General features: G+C 34.1%; 1 protein-coding gene across 1 annotated transcript; it reads right to left on the bottom strand.

The window, feature by feature from the left end:
- Positions 1-13,794: 13,794 nt before the first annotated feature.
- LOC113704701 (beta-D-glucosyl crocetin beta-1,6-glucosyltransferase-like) lies at positions 13,795-15,571 on the bottom strand. The gene is made up of 2 exons (XM_027226577.2): positions 15,533-15,571; positions 13,795-15,099 (listed from the first exon to the last, which is right to left on the bottom strand). Exons 1-2 carry the CDS (start codon positions 15,569-15,571, stop codon positions 13,795-13,797), a joined length of 1,344 nt encoding a protein of 447 aa, XP_027082378.1.
- Between the last annotated feature and the right edge of the window lie 204 nt (positions 15,572-15,775).

Genomic DNA, 15,775 nt, shown 5'->3' on the forward strand with positions numbered 1-15,775 from the left:
TAATGACATATATAACTACCAAACTAATCACGGACTAATCTGGAAATTTGCTAACAAAATAATGACAGTAACAATTGTAAAGCTAAACTGAACTAACAATTAAAGGAAACGACACTTGACTTGATGATCAACAAATTGGATGTGAGCATGAGATCCATCAAATTGAGTTAGACGTGGGCACATCTAACAAGCATGAAGTCTTTTGGTTCACATGGTTTGAAGTTAAGAAATTGTCCCAAAACATATTTGGGGACTTGAGAATGAAGATTGGAAGCACGTTCATCTCATTCAAGTGGTGGAGGAGTCATATTTAATGTCGGAATTATGTTGATGTTTAAGTCTTGAGTCATTATGTTATTTTATATTATTTTAGTGATAATTTAGTCATTAGTTAGTAGTGAAATAATAGGCCAAGTTATGTCTCAAGTTAGCGCAGAAATAGGGTTTTCATGTTTAGTTAGGAAATTGTGTCTGGTTTAGTTTTTTCCAAGTTGAGTTAGGTTATCTGACTTATAAGACTATAAATATAGCCCTTTGCAACGTTTTTAACAGCAAAGTAATAAACTTTTGAGAGATGAATTAATAAAAGTGAGTCGTTCTCTTTTTATGGAGTTTCTTGACAGATGTCGAGCCTGTGCAATAGTAAAAACCTACTCAAGAAAGATAAAAATTTAAGTATAGTGGTGAGTAGGGTTGTCTCCTCAGAGACTGGGTGATTTATTTCCTTCAAAAGCATAAATAGGTATTTTTGGTGAATTCAAGATAACTAATTAGCTAACTAAGAAAAGAACAATTCACAAAAATAAATAAGAAGTAAATCAAAGGAGACACAACTCTAGTTAAAAGTGCAACTTTTCAAACACGGCCCATACAACTGATCATTGATGCAAGGATAATTCAATTACTCGTCAATAGATTAGTTATAACTATTAACAAGCTCTGGCAGCCAATTTTCCCTTAATTTATCGATAGTCAAGGTACAATCGTTAACTATTTCCCTAACCAAGAAACAACCATAGGTACGACTATAGGATTTAATTCCCCGATTGCATTAAAATCTAGAAAAGCAACCCTAACCAATAAACAAGTTACGAGGGTTTGTTTTAGTTAGATCATACATTTTCCTAGCATGGGACCAATCACGCTAGTCACCACTGGTATTAATCAATCAAACAATTGTAGATTTAATCAATTAATATGGCAGTAAATTATTAGGTTAATTCGAATATTGGGCCCTTGTTATTCAAATAACAAAATAATCATAAAAAATTAAATCAGAAAACGTACAAATACCCATGAATTAAAAGAAAGAGATAGAAAAGAATTCGATTTCACAAGTGCTTAGAACCGCATCTTCAAGTTGGCCTTTGATTTGAAAAAGGGATTAGTTGCTTTCCAAATAGAATAATTCAGGCAATTTCATTGACGAAAGTTGCCTGAGGTTCCACAATAGAGAGAGCAAAAGAAAAGACAAGACGAAGGGGAAAACTCTTCGTCCTTCCTTGGTGCTGAGACTAATCAAGAAACTAAAAAAACTAAGAGATAGCAAAGCCGTAGCCATTCACATGTACTAATAGTAGCCGCAACTCGTTTCCTAGTTTGTAGCTTTCAAAGTAAACGAAACTTCCTAATTTTCCTAAGAAAAAGATAATTCCCTAATAATCTAAATCATTTTCCAATTGTATTTGGAAACCTGCTCCTTATGACTTTGACTTGAATTGGGAAACTACCACGTAAATCCCAACTTCTCTGGACTCGACAACAATTCTTGTAAAATCACCCATTTTATCACTTTTTGCTCTACCTCCCTACAATTTGTACCAAATACCAAATATAAGTAAAATCTACCCAATAATAGGGAAATAATCATAAATTAAATAGCAAATTTGCACCCTATCATTCTTTGATGGAATGTGAGGTCCTTTTTGAAATGTATCAAGTATTTAGCTTGTGGTGTTCAAGATAAAATGATCACATCATTTTGTTCTTTCAAGTCAATAACCAATTCACTAGGTTTTTAGCGATGGGTACTCTTTAGGTCTAGCACGGTAGTTATTATTCCATAACCTGGTTAAGATAGATCTTTTCGCTGCCTGATCGACTTGGATCTTCAAGACAGATCTGGATCGAGTTCGCATCACCTAAACTATGCTTGTCCTCAAACATATCCATGCTAAGAAATACAATCAAGAGAGTAAGAATTTCATAGCAAATCATAGCAGTATAAACATCGTATCCTTTTCACAACTTTATTTAAAATTTGAATGCACCAAATTCAATAATCCTCACAAGGAGTTTAACATACGTACTCATTACTCCAAAGTGTATAAGGTAGAATACAACTCTCAATTTGACACCATGGAATGGCATTACGATAGATTTACTCATATATCACATCTTCATTACTAATAGTGAATTCAATACTAGAATCCAATGGACTTTTATAAGGTTATTACGAGGATTTGGGCAAGGGATAGGATAAAAAGGTAGATTTAAGGTGTAAACATATCAAAGAGAACATCAAAAAGTTATTGCACAAGTCCAAGTACCAAATTCACAACAATTTACTTCCCAAGGCATATCACCAATTTTTCACCAACTTAGCAAGTGTCGGCACATTTATGGGTTTTCATCAATGATCACAACCTTTCAATCAGCCTAAAACCACTTTACAAAATATATTTTTCTTTTTTTTTGTTTAACATAAACATAAACATAAACATCTCAAAATAAATTTCGTTCATCAACACTTGCTAGCTTCTATACATTGCCTTGTTTCAACATATCAAGTCTCTATGTAGTAAAATTAAGGCAACTTTTCGATACAAGATTCAACAAGATAGTCTAAAACAAAGGGTCTTAGGTAACAATTATGATTTTTTAACAAAGAAAGGGTTAGCAGCTCAAATGCGGCTCACTAATGGTCAATAAAGTAAGGGCAGGAATGTAAGGATCGAAGACAACCAAATGGAAGAAATAAACAATGTAAAGATCACAAACGTAACAAAAAGTAAATAAAAAGGAAAGAATTGCAAACCAATTAACCACACAGCTCCTCTTGAGCTTGTAGATTAATTCAACCAAGTTTCTTCAAGTTGATGAATTACAATCACTCTTGTGTACAAAGGAAGGTTCACCTCCTCCTTGCCCCGAACTCTACTCGGTCAAGTTAGGACGTTTTACTATCCCTCAGGACAATCCTCATAGAGTTACACTCATGAAGTATTCACTCACAAATGAAAAGCTTACAATGAACCTCACACCACTAAGTCTACAAATCTTCTTTGAAGAGTATTTTCTCACTAAAATCACTCTAGATCTTTTGTATCTTCAGTGTGTCAAAATTGTTTGAAATATCTGACCAACCACTATTTATGTAGGACCAAAAAAGTGCCTCATTAATGCTTCCAACGGATAGAAAGCAGCTGAACAGTCAACTAGCCGTTGGTAGTGTTGGACGTCTGGTACACCTATTTTTTGCGTCTGACAGCAGGCAGAGAATTTGAGAAATTTTCTTCAATTCTATCGGACATCCGTCCGGTAGGCTAGTTTTCTGCGTCCGAAGGTATGATGTAAAACTGAGAATTTTTTTTTCAATTCCTTAGGACGTCCGGTAGGCTGGTTTTCTGCGTCCGAAAATACTCAATGGTTGTCGGACGTCCGATGCAGTTTTTTTGAGCGTCCGACAGCTTTCAGCAACCTTTGTCTTCTTTCAATTGTACTTGTTCATGGAATCAAATAATTTCATAACTGAAAGAATATCTTGAAAAAATATTAGTATCATCCATTTGTTTTGTAAACATCAAAAGATAGGGATCAAGATCAACATTCTCGCCCTTTTTGATGATGACAAAACAATGGATGGAAAGAAACAAAAATAAGTATAAGCTCCCCCTCAATTATCGCATCCAAAACTTTTAAGAGCCAAACTCATAATCTCAGAATAACTCCCCCTTACACATAGCATCCATTTCTCCCCCTTTTTGTCATCATAAAACTTCAGTAATATTCAAAAATATCAAGAAAAACTCAGTTCAAAATATCAGAAACATCAAAAGAAAATTATAAAAGAGTATTATGAACAAGAATCTCATCAAACTTATCAATATTTCCTACTTGTTAGCATCATGTCTAACTATCCACATACATTTCATGCCTTTTTTATATTTTTTCTCACATAGCAATCACTTTTCATGTGACCTTTTTGACAACAGAAATTACACATTATCAAGGAGTTGTTTACATGAACAGGTTTAATAAATCTTACTTGTCTTCTCTTATAAATAGCAAATTCGTTGGAATTAGAATTCAACCTATTCTTTTGAAAATAGACTTGTTTTTTGTGTTTAAGCAACTCATTTAAACCATCCATTCTTCTTTTCAAATCACCTTGTTCCTCTTTGAACAATTCACAAAGCTTTGTTTTTCTATCAAGTTCAAAGTGTAAAGCAGTCTCACTCTTTTTGAAGTAATCATTTTCAACTTTCAACTTTTTATTTTGTTGAAAAAGATTTGCATTATCTTGAAGTAAAAAAATTAATTTTTTGTTTTAACTCCTTGTTTCTAGCATAGGATTCTTTCAAGCTATCATGCAATTTTATAATGAACGATTCAAGATCATCATCAGTTTCATCATCACTTTCAAATTGAGAGTTACAAGATGTTACCTCGTCATCTCCAATAGCCATAAAAGCCAATTGAACAGATTCTTCATCCTCTTCAATTTCACCATCGGAGTTGCACTCATTCCATGTGAATTGAAATTTGTTGAATCTTGGTTTTCTTCATTCTTTCTTCTTCATCACTGGACACTCACTTGCATAGTGTCCAGGTTGGCCGCATTCAAAGCACTTATCAGTTTGCTTTTTGTTGAACTCTAGCTTCCCTTTGTTTCTCAAGTTGTTGGACTGATTCGGGAAGGAGTTGCTAGATCCACCTTTTCTGAATCTCCTCTTGTTGAGTATTCTTTTGAAACCTCGTGTGATGAGTGCAATATCACTATCATCACCTTCCATGTCATCTTCACTCACGGAGGCTGTATCATCTTCATCTTGTGAAACCTTCAGAGCAATATTCTTTCTCACTTTTGTGTCTTCTTCTTCCTGCACCTTGGACTTAAGTTTTAGCTCATAAGAAATCAATGAATTAATGAGAGATTCAATAGGCAAGGTATTTAGATCTTTGGTTTCCTCAATGGCAGTCACTTTATTCTCCCAATCTTTCGATAAAGCATTCAGAATTTTTCTGTTTTTCTCACCTAGAGAGTATTCTTTTTCCAGCACCTCCAAATCCTTAATGAGGTCATTGAATCTACAATACATCTCATCAATGTTTTCATGAGGTTGCATCTTGAAGGATTCATACTTTGTAACTAGAATGGATTTCTTTTGTTCTCTAACATTCTCACTACCTTCATGAATTTCTCTTAGTTTATCCCAAATTTTCTTGGCTGACTTGCAGCCTTTGACTCTAATAGATTCATTTGAGTGTAAAGTACAATATAACACATTCATGGCTTTTGCATTTAATGTGAGATGAGCTCTATCCGCAGCAATCAGTTCACTTCTTATTTTTGGTCTAGAGTTCTGAGTATTTTTATCTATAAGAGAGGCATCATATGGACCTTCGCTAATAATAAACCACAATTCAATATCAATAGATTGCAAAAAGATAATCATTCTTTCTTTCCAACTCACATAATTTGACCCATTAAACATAGGTGGTCTAATGACAGAATGTCCTTCAAAAAATATAGCATTATTAGTTGTCATATTTACTCCTAAGCCGATTGAGATTAATCTCAAGGAGACCAAGCTCTGATATCAATTGTAAGGATCGAAGACAACTAAATGGAAGAAATAAACAATGTAAAGATCACAAACGTAACAAAAAGTAAATAAAAAGGAAAGAATTGCAAACCAATTAACCACATAACTCCTCTTGAGCTTATAGATTAATTCAACCAAGCTTCTTCAAGTTGATGAATTACAATCACTCTTGTGTACAAAGGAAGGTTCACCTCCTCCTTGCCCCGAACTCCACTCGGTTAAGTTAGGACGTTTTACTATCCCTCAGGACAACCCTCACAGAGTTACACTCATGAAGTATTCACTCACAAATGAAAAGTTTACAATGAACCTCACACCACTAAGACTACAAATCTTCTTTGAAGAGTATTTTCTCACTAAAATCACTCTAGATCTTTTGTATCTTCAGTGTGTCAAAGTTGTTTGAAATATCTGACCAACCACTATTTATGTAGGACCAAGAAAGTGCCTCATTAATGCTTCCAACGGATAGAAAGTAGTTGAACAGTCAACTAGCCGTTGGTAATGTCGGACGTCCAGTACACCTGTTGTTTGCGTTCGACAGCAGGCAGAGAGTTTGAAAAATTTTCTCCAATTCTATCGGACGTCCGGTAGGCTGGTTTTCTGCGTCCGAAGATACTCAATGGTTGTTGGACGTCCGATGTAGTCTTTTTGAGCGTCCGACAGCTTTCAGCAACCTTTGTCTTCTTTCAATTGTACTTGTTCATGGAATCAAATAACTTCATAACTGAAAGAATATCTTGAAGAAATATTAGTATCATCCATTTGTTTTGTAAATATCAAAAGATAGGGATCAAGATCAACAAGAAATTTAAGAAAGTTCAAAAGGGTTAAATCCTAGGTGTCCTTGTCATATTTATGCATCAAATTCAACAAAAATACGGTCTTGACATGCATAATAGACTAAGTTTTAGAATGACAAAACCATGTACGATAACTACTCAATAACTGAAAAATAAAGCAAAATATAAATGAAATACTTAACAAACTCGCAAAGTGTTAAAAATATATCAAATCCAGCACATTCATCATTCAAATCTATTGTCAAGAAAAATAAGATTCTCAACTAGCATAAATTTGCTACTCATACTTGCATTTTGATTGCATACATTCATCATAACCAACAAAAACTACTAGCGAAAAGAAAAGAAAATTTCTAAACAATAGAGCTTAGCTAGCAAACCGAAACCCTCCCTTACACCTAAATCTTATATTATCCCCAATGTAAGAAATAAAGAGCAAATGAAAAAAAAGGGGACAACAACACTTCTCTGACTAATAAACATACTACGGGGGTTTGTTTAACTTAGATCATATGTTTTTCTAACATGAAATCAATCATACTAGTTACTACTAGTATTAACCAATTAAATAATTATGGATTTAACTGGTTAATACAGCAGTAGATTATTAGATTAATTCAAATATCGGACCCTTGACATTTAAATAACAAATAATCATAAGAAACTATATCAAAAAAACATACAAATACCAATGAATGAAAAGAAACAATTAAAAATCATTTTGATTTCACAAATGTTTGGAACTGCATCTTCAAGTTGATCTTTGACTAGAAAAAAAAAATTTAGTTGTTCATCACGGAGAAAAATTCCAATGCAAAAGTATGATAAATTTCAATGGACATGTGGCCAAGAAGAAGGAACAAAAGTCGTACTACTGTTTCCACGCAAAAGATACGAACTCCTATTCTTCCAAGCAAAGAATGATATGATGCAATACAATCTCTCGCTTGGAAGTACTAATCAAAATATAGCCAGCCGTCCTAGGTTCCAATTTAATCTCCTAAATTGTAGCTTATTAAAAATAAAGTATCTTCCTTAATTGGAAAAGAAAAGCTACAGAAGATAACATCAGTTGCAACCTAATTGAATACTCTAACTAATAAAGTAAGAAATCTTCCCAATCTTCATCCAAAGTCGGCTTAGAATTTGGCTCAAACTAGAAAACCTCCATGCTCAGGAAAATCTCGAGTTTTCCAGACTTGACAGCAGGACTTGGACGCACTCACGCCAAACTGTCCGTAGATCTTCTAGAAAATCATTCCTTTTACCACTTTTTGCTCCATATTCCTACAATTCGTACTATTAACCAAATATGAGTAGAACCTACTAATTAATATAATATTTGATCACAATTCAAGAGAAAAAATATTGAATTTATTTCTAAAGTAACCTTCGTTAGAAAAAACATTCCGAGTGTGATGCTCTTTCATAAATTATTACCTTTTTAAAATCTTTTATGCCACATAAACTTCTATCTTAAATGTTGTGAGATCTGGTATCAACAAACCTCCTTCTTGTTTTGAGGGATAATTTCACAAACCTCCTCTATGATTTATGACAATTACATTTAGCTCCCGCTCCCTTCACCTCTAAAAAATTATGCATAACTTTCCTAAATAGTAGTTGTGGGTTTTATTTGGCTGATGTAAGGGAACAAATTATACAAATAACTAAAATTTTAGTAGTTAAATCAAATTATTCAATGAATACATTCTTATTTTTCTCCTAGTCTTAAATAGTCTCACCTCTGGCCTAAATCATTTTCTCCATATTCCTTTGGCCAAATTTACAACTGTATATTTGTGTTTGCAATTGTTTATTAAACTTTGGTTAGAGAAAAAATGAGGACAAATGGAAAGAATGAGAGATGAGTCAATTAAAAAGCATGATTAACACCAAAATTTTTGAGACATGGAGATTTGTACTATGGAAAGGATAAGAAAACTTGAATAGAGGTAAAAGGTGGATTGAAGCTATAGGAAAGAAGTAGCACCGGACTGATACAGTATTTAATGATAGGCAGATTCTTGGTGATATGTTTTTCAAGTTTGACAGGCATTTTATTACTTTTTTCCCTTTTTCAAAAAATTGTCACTAGAATTTTTTGTAAAGTATGGGAAGATTATTATATCTTAAAAAGCGTGGTAAGTACAATATTTGAATGTAGAGGTGCAAAACATGAAATTATCAGAAATCTTGGAAGATGTTTACGTAATTGTCCTTTGTTGTAATATTATTCACTTTTTTCTACCTCGTGATTATTGGTTTCCACATTCGCACACGAAATGCAAACGCAAAAAGAAAAATTTAAGGATGAAAAATTAAAAAAAAACCAAGACAATAAACATAGGAAAAGACTCTATATTTGATTAACGCTAAAATATTATAAAAAGATTATAGTATTTCTTTTTCATTTTTTATTGGTAACACTTTTAAAAAAAAATTAGTGGAGAAAATGGTAGGATTTAAGAAGCGAAGAGGGGACAAAGAGATCAAAATTTAGGATCTCTAATTCTTGGTATTAAGATGATAATGTTATTTCTAAAAACCCAATATCAAATCCTATTGATTTTGATATAAGGAACTTGGATGATTGAAGAGTTTAAAATATAAATACTTCTTAACTATAATATCTTATCATTAATCAAATGTGGAATCTTATGTTTGTTACCTATTTTTGCTTTGGATTTGGTTTGTTGGTGTTTGAACTTTGCGTATGAACTGAGTAAGATTACTACAATGAGGGGATTCATTTAAGTGAGATCTTCCTCCATTTAAAATGGTAGCTTACATGGCATAAAAAAGATTAAAATGGTAACAATTTATAAAAGAGCATCATACTGGGAAAATTTTTTCCAAAGAAGGTTACTTCAGAAATAAACCCGAAAATATTCACAAAATCACTAACAAAATGCACCCTATCAGTATGCCACCAAAATATTAGTTAAAAGCTGCCAAAAATATACATAACTATGGCGAGTTATAAGGCCATAAACATATGTTAGAGGTTTATAACTACAATAGAAGTTTCTAACTAAAATTAAATTCCCTTTAGACTTCAACTTCTTCAGCAACATCTGGAGAAGCTGCATTAGAGTCCTTGCGGTCACTCTCTGGTGGCATTTTTCGGTTCATGAGCCTGCAAAAGATGCATATACATGGCCACCCGTAAATAAGAAATGAAGTAAAACATTATTTAGCATTAAACAAGTATAGTTTCCTTAGTCCTTTTTCCTTTGGCTTCTGAACAACCATATACTGTTATTAACATCCCTTTTATTCTCGAGAGCTCTAAGAATCATATTTACATCTTTCTCAGGAACTGTAAAGATCATTATTTCAGCATTACATGCACCCAAACTCTCAACACATCCACCGACATATTTTTTGATATTTTCCCCCACAATTACCCCACCATCATGGACTTTAAGTAAAACATCACTTTCACCTGTTACGAACGTTAGACATATACTTTATTAGAACCGATGACCACTTTGTCTTAAAAAAAATAGGACCATGCCCTAAAAAAAAAAAAAAAAAAAAAAAAGGGACCATGAAAGCAACAAGGCTAAACAATTAAACGAATAGCCATGTGCCTTGGACCACAAATAATAATTCATATTTAATTCAACTCTGACCCACATCAACCAAAACCCATTAATGAATGTGCACTAAACATCATATAATTGTTTACACTCGGACCAGTAATCATAAACATTGCACCAAACCTAGCAAATACCCATCATCAGAACTCAGAAGGCTATTTAGAGGTTGCACCAAACCTAACAAATATCCTAGATATTGTGTTGATTAAGCAGAAACTGTCAAAACATGTCATCCATATTTTTAAGATAAAAAGGCAAAAATCTAAATGATTCGGTCCATGAGACACAACCACATGATGGTCAGGTCTTAATGTTTTTGCAACAAGTTTGGTAGCAACATTGAATTTGGTTACTATCTATCTACTAAGGTGGGATCCCATAATATTCTTCTCTCACTTTCGCTCTATAGTTAATTTGCCTGAGCAAAAAATCTGGTATAAGCAAACCAGTATAGAGCACAGTAAAGGATGAGAGTTCATTTTATGTTACATCACATAATAACCTTGGCATGCACCAATCAGAAATTAAACCATGTAAGCTAACTATCTAAGAATCTATATTTTGACTTGTAGAAGTAGTTCTTGCTCAAACTTGATGTGCCAAGTGGTATTCAAATGTCCAACAAAGAGGACACATGTTTTCCTTTTTCTTTTTTGTCCTTTTAATTTGCACTTGATTAATTCCTTTGATGATTGTAATTGAGTGAAAAAAGTAGTAGACACTTGCCATGAGCAAGGGCAATACCAAACTCTTATTCGTCATATATACAAGTACAATTGCAGTGGGGTAATCTTGGTTAATTGAGTGCATGCAAATTTTTCAAAGTTATGTACCGCATATCAATATCATCTCTTGTTCCTCTTTATTGAGAGAATTCAATTTTCAATGCCATCATTGTCCTTCCACTGCCTATTTCTTCTCTCCTCCCTCTTTCTTGAGAAGAATTTTAGGGAAAAGGAAAAGGAGGTTTCACACTCACCTATTATGTTCCAAACATCTGGAACAAAATTCGCATTTTTCTTGATGTGAACAAGAAACGGACACATCGAGCCATTATCTTGATGTGAACAAGATAGAAATTTAAGAAAATAAAAAACAAGGGAAGTTAGTTTAATTAATTCTACATTATGGATATTGCTCTTGAAATTAGATTTTCTAAAATAATTTGAAGAGTGAGAGATTTTGGGATCAAGTTTCATAGTTGTTGGGTGCAGTATCATGATTCTGGATTTGGTCCCCTTGTGGGTTGTTAAAGTTGTGCTATTCTCTTTGCCGACAAAAATGAAAAAACTACTAAAGTTCAGTTTTTCTTCTTTTTTGGGGTGTTTCCTTCTTCAAAAACATAATGGTCACTCCTCTCTTTTTGATTAAAAATGGCATGATACTAAGGCTTATTTTTATTTTTAGTTTTTGGTCGAGACCATGACAATATAGGTGCTCCCATCATGTTTATCTGAAGAAAGAATCTTCGATTACAACTTTTTCCTGTAATAATCCTGTTACACTACCTATTCACTTGACAAGTATCTCATGCAATAATGGAGTATATTTAATATATGTTTGAAAAAATTTAGATAAATCCAGTATTTTGGATGTACGTGTAATTACATGTCATACCGTCAAGATTGATAGTTATACCAATCATTTTGGTATCATCATCTATCATTCACCATCTTACAAAAGTATAACTAGATGCAATATAACTATACATGCTATTGCATGTACTATACGGCAGCTAGGTGCATCTAATTGCAAAAAATAAATTCAATGAAAGATTTCCTTCAAGAATTGTTTCCAACGACAATTTCTGAGAAACTCTGGACCGGAATCATGACCAAAGCCGAAACAAAGAGGCCGCCAGAGGGGGACGCATATCTGGGCAGCGACGGTTTTAGGAGCGACAAATCAAACGGTGAGAGGTGAGGGAATTACTTTTGCTAATTACCACCGTTAACACTTTTATGAATGGTACGTAGCAGCGCTTGTTGGGAAGGGCGAATAAAGGCCGTCGTGGGCGGTGAAGAGTAAAATAAAAGAAAAAAAAATTATAGTACTAGCTGAAAAGTTTAGACCAACAAGAAAAGAAAACAAAAAGAGAAAGAAATAAAGCAAAGGAAGAAACAGTCATTAATAGTAGAATTAAAAAGAAAAAACGAAAATGGAAAGCAGTGGACGGCACCTCGATCTGCTTAATCAGAACTCAGAAGGCTATTTACACTCTATTATCACTTGTAGGATTTTCAGGATCTAATATCAGATAATTGAATGTGATTATTGATATAACCATTCATTTATGTCTGAGCGATCGGAAGAAGGGTCAAATTCTTAATCAATACATCGTGGCTCATCTGCGAAATTTTTAATCAGCACGATTATTTGTCTCGTTTTTTCATAAGACAAATATTAATCAATAGTATCCCAAATTGGAAAATAATTCCAACCTTCTCACTTCGACTCTTCAAATGAACTTTTTAGTGTGTACTGAAGGAGTACATGTGTTCAACAACTGGATGAATGTGTAGCAGAAAATTTTCTGTTGCTTTTTTTTTTTTCTTTTGTCTTTTAGACATTTGAAATGAAACTGCTAAAAAATTATGGTGCCAAATGGTTAAGAAATAGGGAAAATTGGAGTTGCACATTTTATATTGATTTCTCCGAATTACTACTTCCTCCGTGTAATCTATATGTCATATATATATATTTTTTCATATGTATCATTTGTAACTATACCCAAGTTATTTTTTCTTGTTTCATCTTTGTGACACAATATATGACATATATCTTGTCAAGGAAAAAAAAAAAGAAAATCTGTTCGCCAGAGAAAGAATGATAGAATTATGACCTCTCTTCTTCTCCATGTAATAGTGTCCGCGTTACTTGGGCGAATCTATTACTTCCCAGTACCAAAAACTTATATGGCATCTATCAACTAAAGGCCAAATACCATATAATATTAGTCTACTCTTGCTGGCCATTAACAAATTATGTTTCTCACAAACATTTCTAAGACAAGACAATAATAAAAATTGGATTAATTTTATATTTATTGTTAGTGTATACACTATTATCGTTAATTATTATGATACATGTACAAAATTTAAATTTGAAATCCAAAATTTGTTCATGTTCATGTATCATTCACCCAATCGTAATAATAATAATATATATATATATATATATATTGACAGTATATATAAGATTCACTCATAAAAATTACTAAAACTCTTATCTTTTTTCTTTTGCTTGGAGTTGCCGAGAGAGTTGATGTGCTCCACTCTGAATGCTCTGTCATATAACTATAATCTTGAAATCACTAAAATAAGTTAGCGGAGTTGGCGAGGTAGCTGCAAATTAGTACAAGAATTGTAACCTGAATTACGTGCATTATTAAAAAAAAAAAAGATAAAAATACACAAAATACAAATGTAGTAATAATTCGCCAAAAAAAAAAGTAACAATTCACAAAGCTAGGAATGCTTTTTCCACATCCCCAAGAAAAATGAACAAACTATAACATTTTTAAAAAGCAGTTTGCATAATTCCACAAAGGCTGTTGAATTAGTTCGAAGGATGATTATTTTTCATCACAAGCTCAGTGAGCATATCCACAGCCTCATCAAACTCTTGATTTTCCTTCAATTTTATTTTTTCACTCACTTCCCTTATTTTCCCTCTCAGATTTCCCCCCATTTTCTCCACCACCACATTTTTTATTACTTCTGCTATCACTTTTCTATCAAATTTCCCATTTGTATCTCTCACAACCTCCACTCCTGCACCAATTTCCACCACCAACCTAGCATTGAATGGCTGGTCAGAATGCATAGGCATATTTATAATTGGAACACCAAGCACCATGCTTTCCAGAATTGAACTCCAACCAGAATGGCTAATAAAACCTCCAATGCTTGGATGCCCCAATATTTTTGCCTGTGGTGCCCATCCTTCCACAATTCTTCCCCTATCTCCCGTTCTCTCCAAGAACTCCTCAGGAAGAGCCTTCTCAGGCTTAATTCTCTGGCCCTGAGGAAACCTTACAGCCCATATGAAATTGACACCGCTAAGCTCCAATGCAAATGCCATCTCTTCCATCTCTTCTTTAGTCAAGAAATACTCACTCCCGAATGCGATGAAAACAGTTGAATGCTTGCTTTTTGTCCCAAGCCATTGGATTAGCTCTGTATTCTTATCATCCTGATCATCATCTGCAGGTTCTGGAAACAGTGTACCTACAGGCATAATCTTCAGATTCCTAATATCAGAGAGATAATCCATATATTTTCCATCAATTTCTCTCGAGCTCCTTACGAGCATGATGCTGTCACAAAACCTGTTTGGCCTTTCAGATGCAGGATCATTTTCATTGACATTAGCTCTTGCATCTTCAGCAGCGATTTGAGCCTTGGCTTCCTCAAAATCTGAAAGATAGATGGCTGGAAAAGGGAATTCAAGACCTGGCTTCACAAACGAGTGGCAGAAGTATGCAATATTTGTCACACTTGCAATTGTAAATATTACTGCTGGAATGTTATGGGTTGCTGTCAATGCGGCAGTCCATGACTGGAAAACATCGTAGATTACTAAATCAGGCTTGATAGTTTCTAAGACATTGGATAGATCAGGTTTAGCCCTGTTCAGGGTTCTTTGCAGGGTGGAATTGAGATGGGGTGGAAGACCATTGGTGGTGTGATGGTGAGAAGGAAGTTCAGGGGTGTCTGGAAGATGAAGTTCCACAAGTTGAATTGAGGCAGAGTAATTTGGGGTGATCTTTTGTAATGAAACAAAAGACAGGAAAATAGAAGGCGTGAAGTACAAATAGAGGAAAACGTGATCAGGCGTGAAGTGGGATGAAGAAGACGTGAACTAAGCAGAACGATCATCAGCATTTCATCAAGAAGACGAAGGCGTGAAAGCAAGGAAGGGAAAGGCGCGAGGAACACAGGAGGCGTGAACTGGAAAACACGCCTTCTCTGGGTTCATGCCATCCTTGCTACGATTGCACCAGACCATCCAGAAGATTCCTCCTCACATGCAATTCCGTTTCATTAGCAAGTGGGAGGAGTTAGTTAGATTAGTTTTCTATTAAAAGGGAAATTATGTAATTGTTAGGATTGAATTCCATTTTTGAATTTGTAACCAGAAGGAGAATATCCTTGTTTCCTCCCCAAGTTACTTCCTGCATTCTTCTTCCCCTTCTTCCCTTTTCCCGCCATTTCCCATTTCTGTATCATTGAAGTTTATTCAATAAAAGTGAGATTGATTTACGAATTCATCTTGACTTGAGTCCAGATCTTACTTTTGGATTAGTTTCCATTATTTCCAGTTCCTGCATCATTTTCCAGTTCTGTACCACAACAGTGGTATCAGAGCTCGATCACGAGCCATAGGGATGACAAAAAACCAAGACGAAGCGTTGAGGAGAGACGTGGTGGAGCTAGGAAGTGTGGTCAGGACTTTTTCCAACAAAAATGATGGAATGGAACAGGCCATCAGGACAATGGAATTCAGACAGGATGCTACTGAAAAACTGCTCAAAGGT

The sequence above is a fragment of the Coffea arabica genome, chromosome 8e (assembly GCF_036785885.1).
Source record: "Coffea arabica cultivar ET-39 chromosome 8e, Coffea Arabica ET-39 HiFi, whole genome shotgun sequence".
NCBI lineage: Eukaryota > Viridiplantae > Streptophyta > Magnoliopsida > Gentianales > Rubiaceae > Coffea > Coffea arabica.

Bases quoted from the DNA above. Each gene is read 5' to 3' on its own strand.
- LOC113704701 (XM_027226577.2), bottom strand. From the start codon at position 15,571: ATGATGCAGGAACTGGAAATAATGGAAACTAATCCAAAA. The intron at 15,100-15,532 runs GTAAGATCTGGA...CGTTCTGCTTAG, and splicing joins TAATGGAAACTAATCCAAAA to TTCACGTCTTCTTCATCCCA.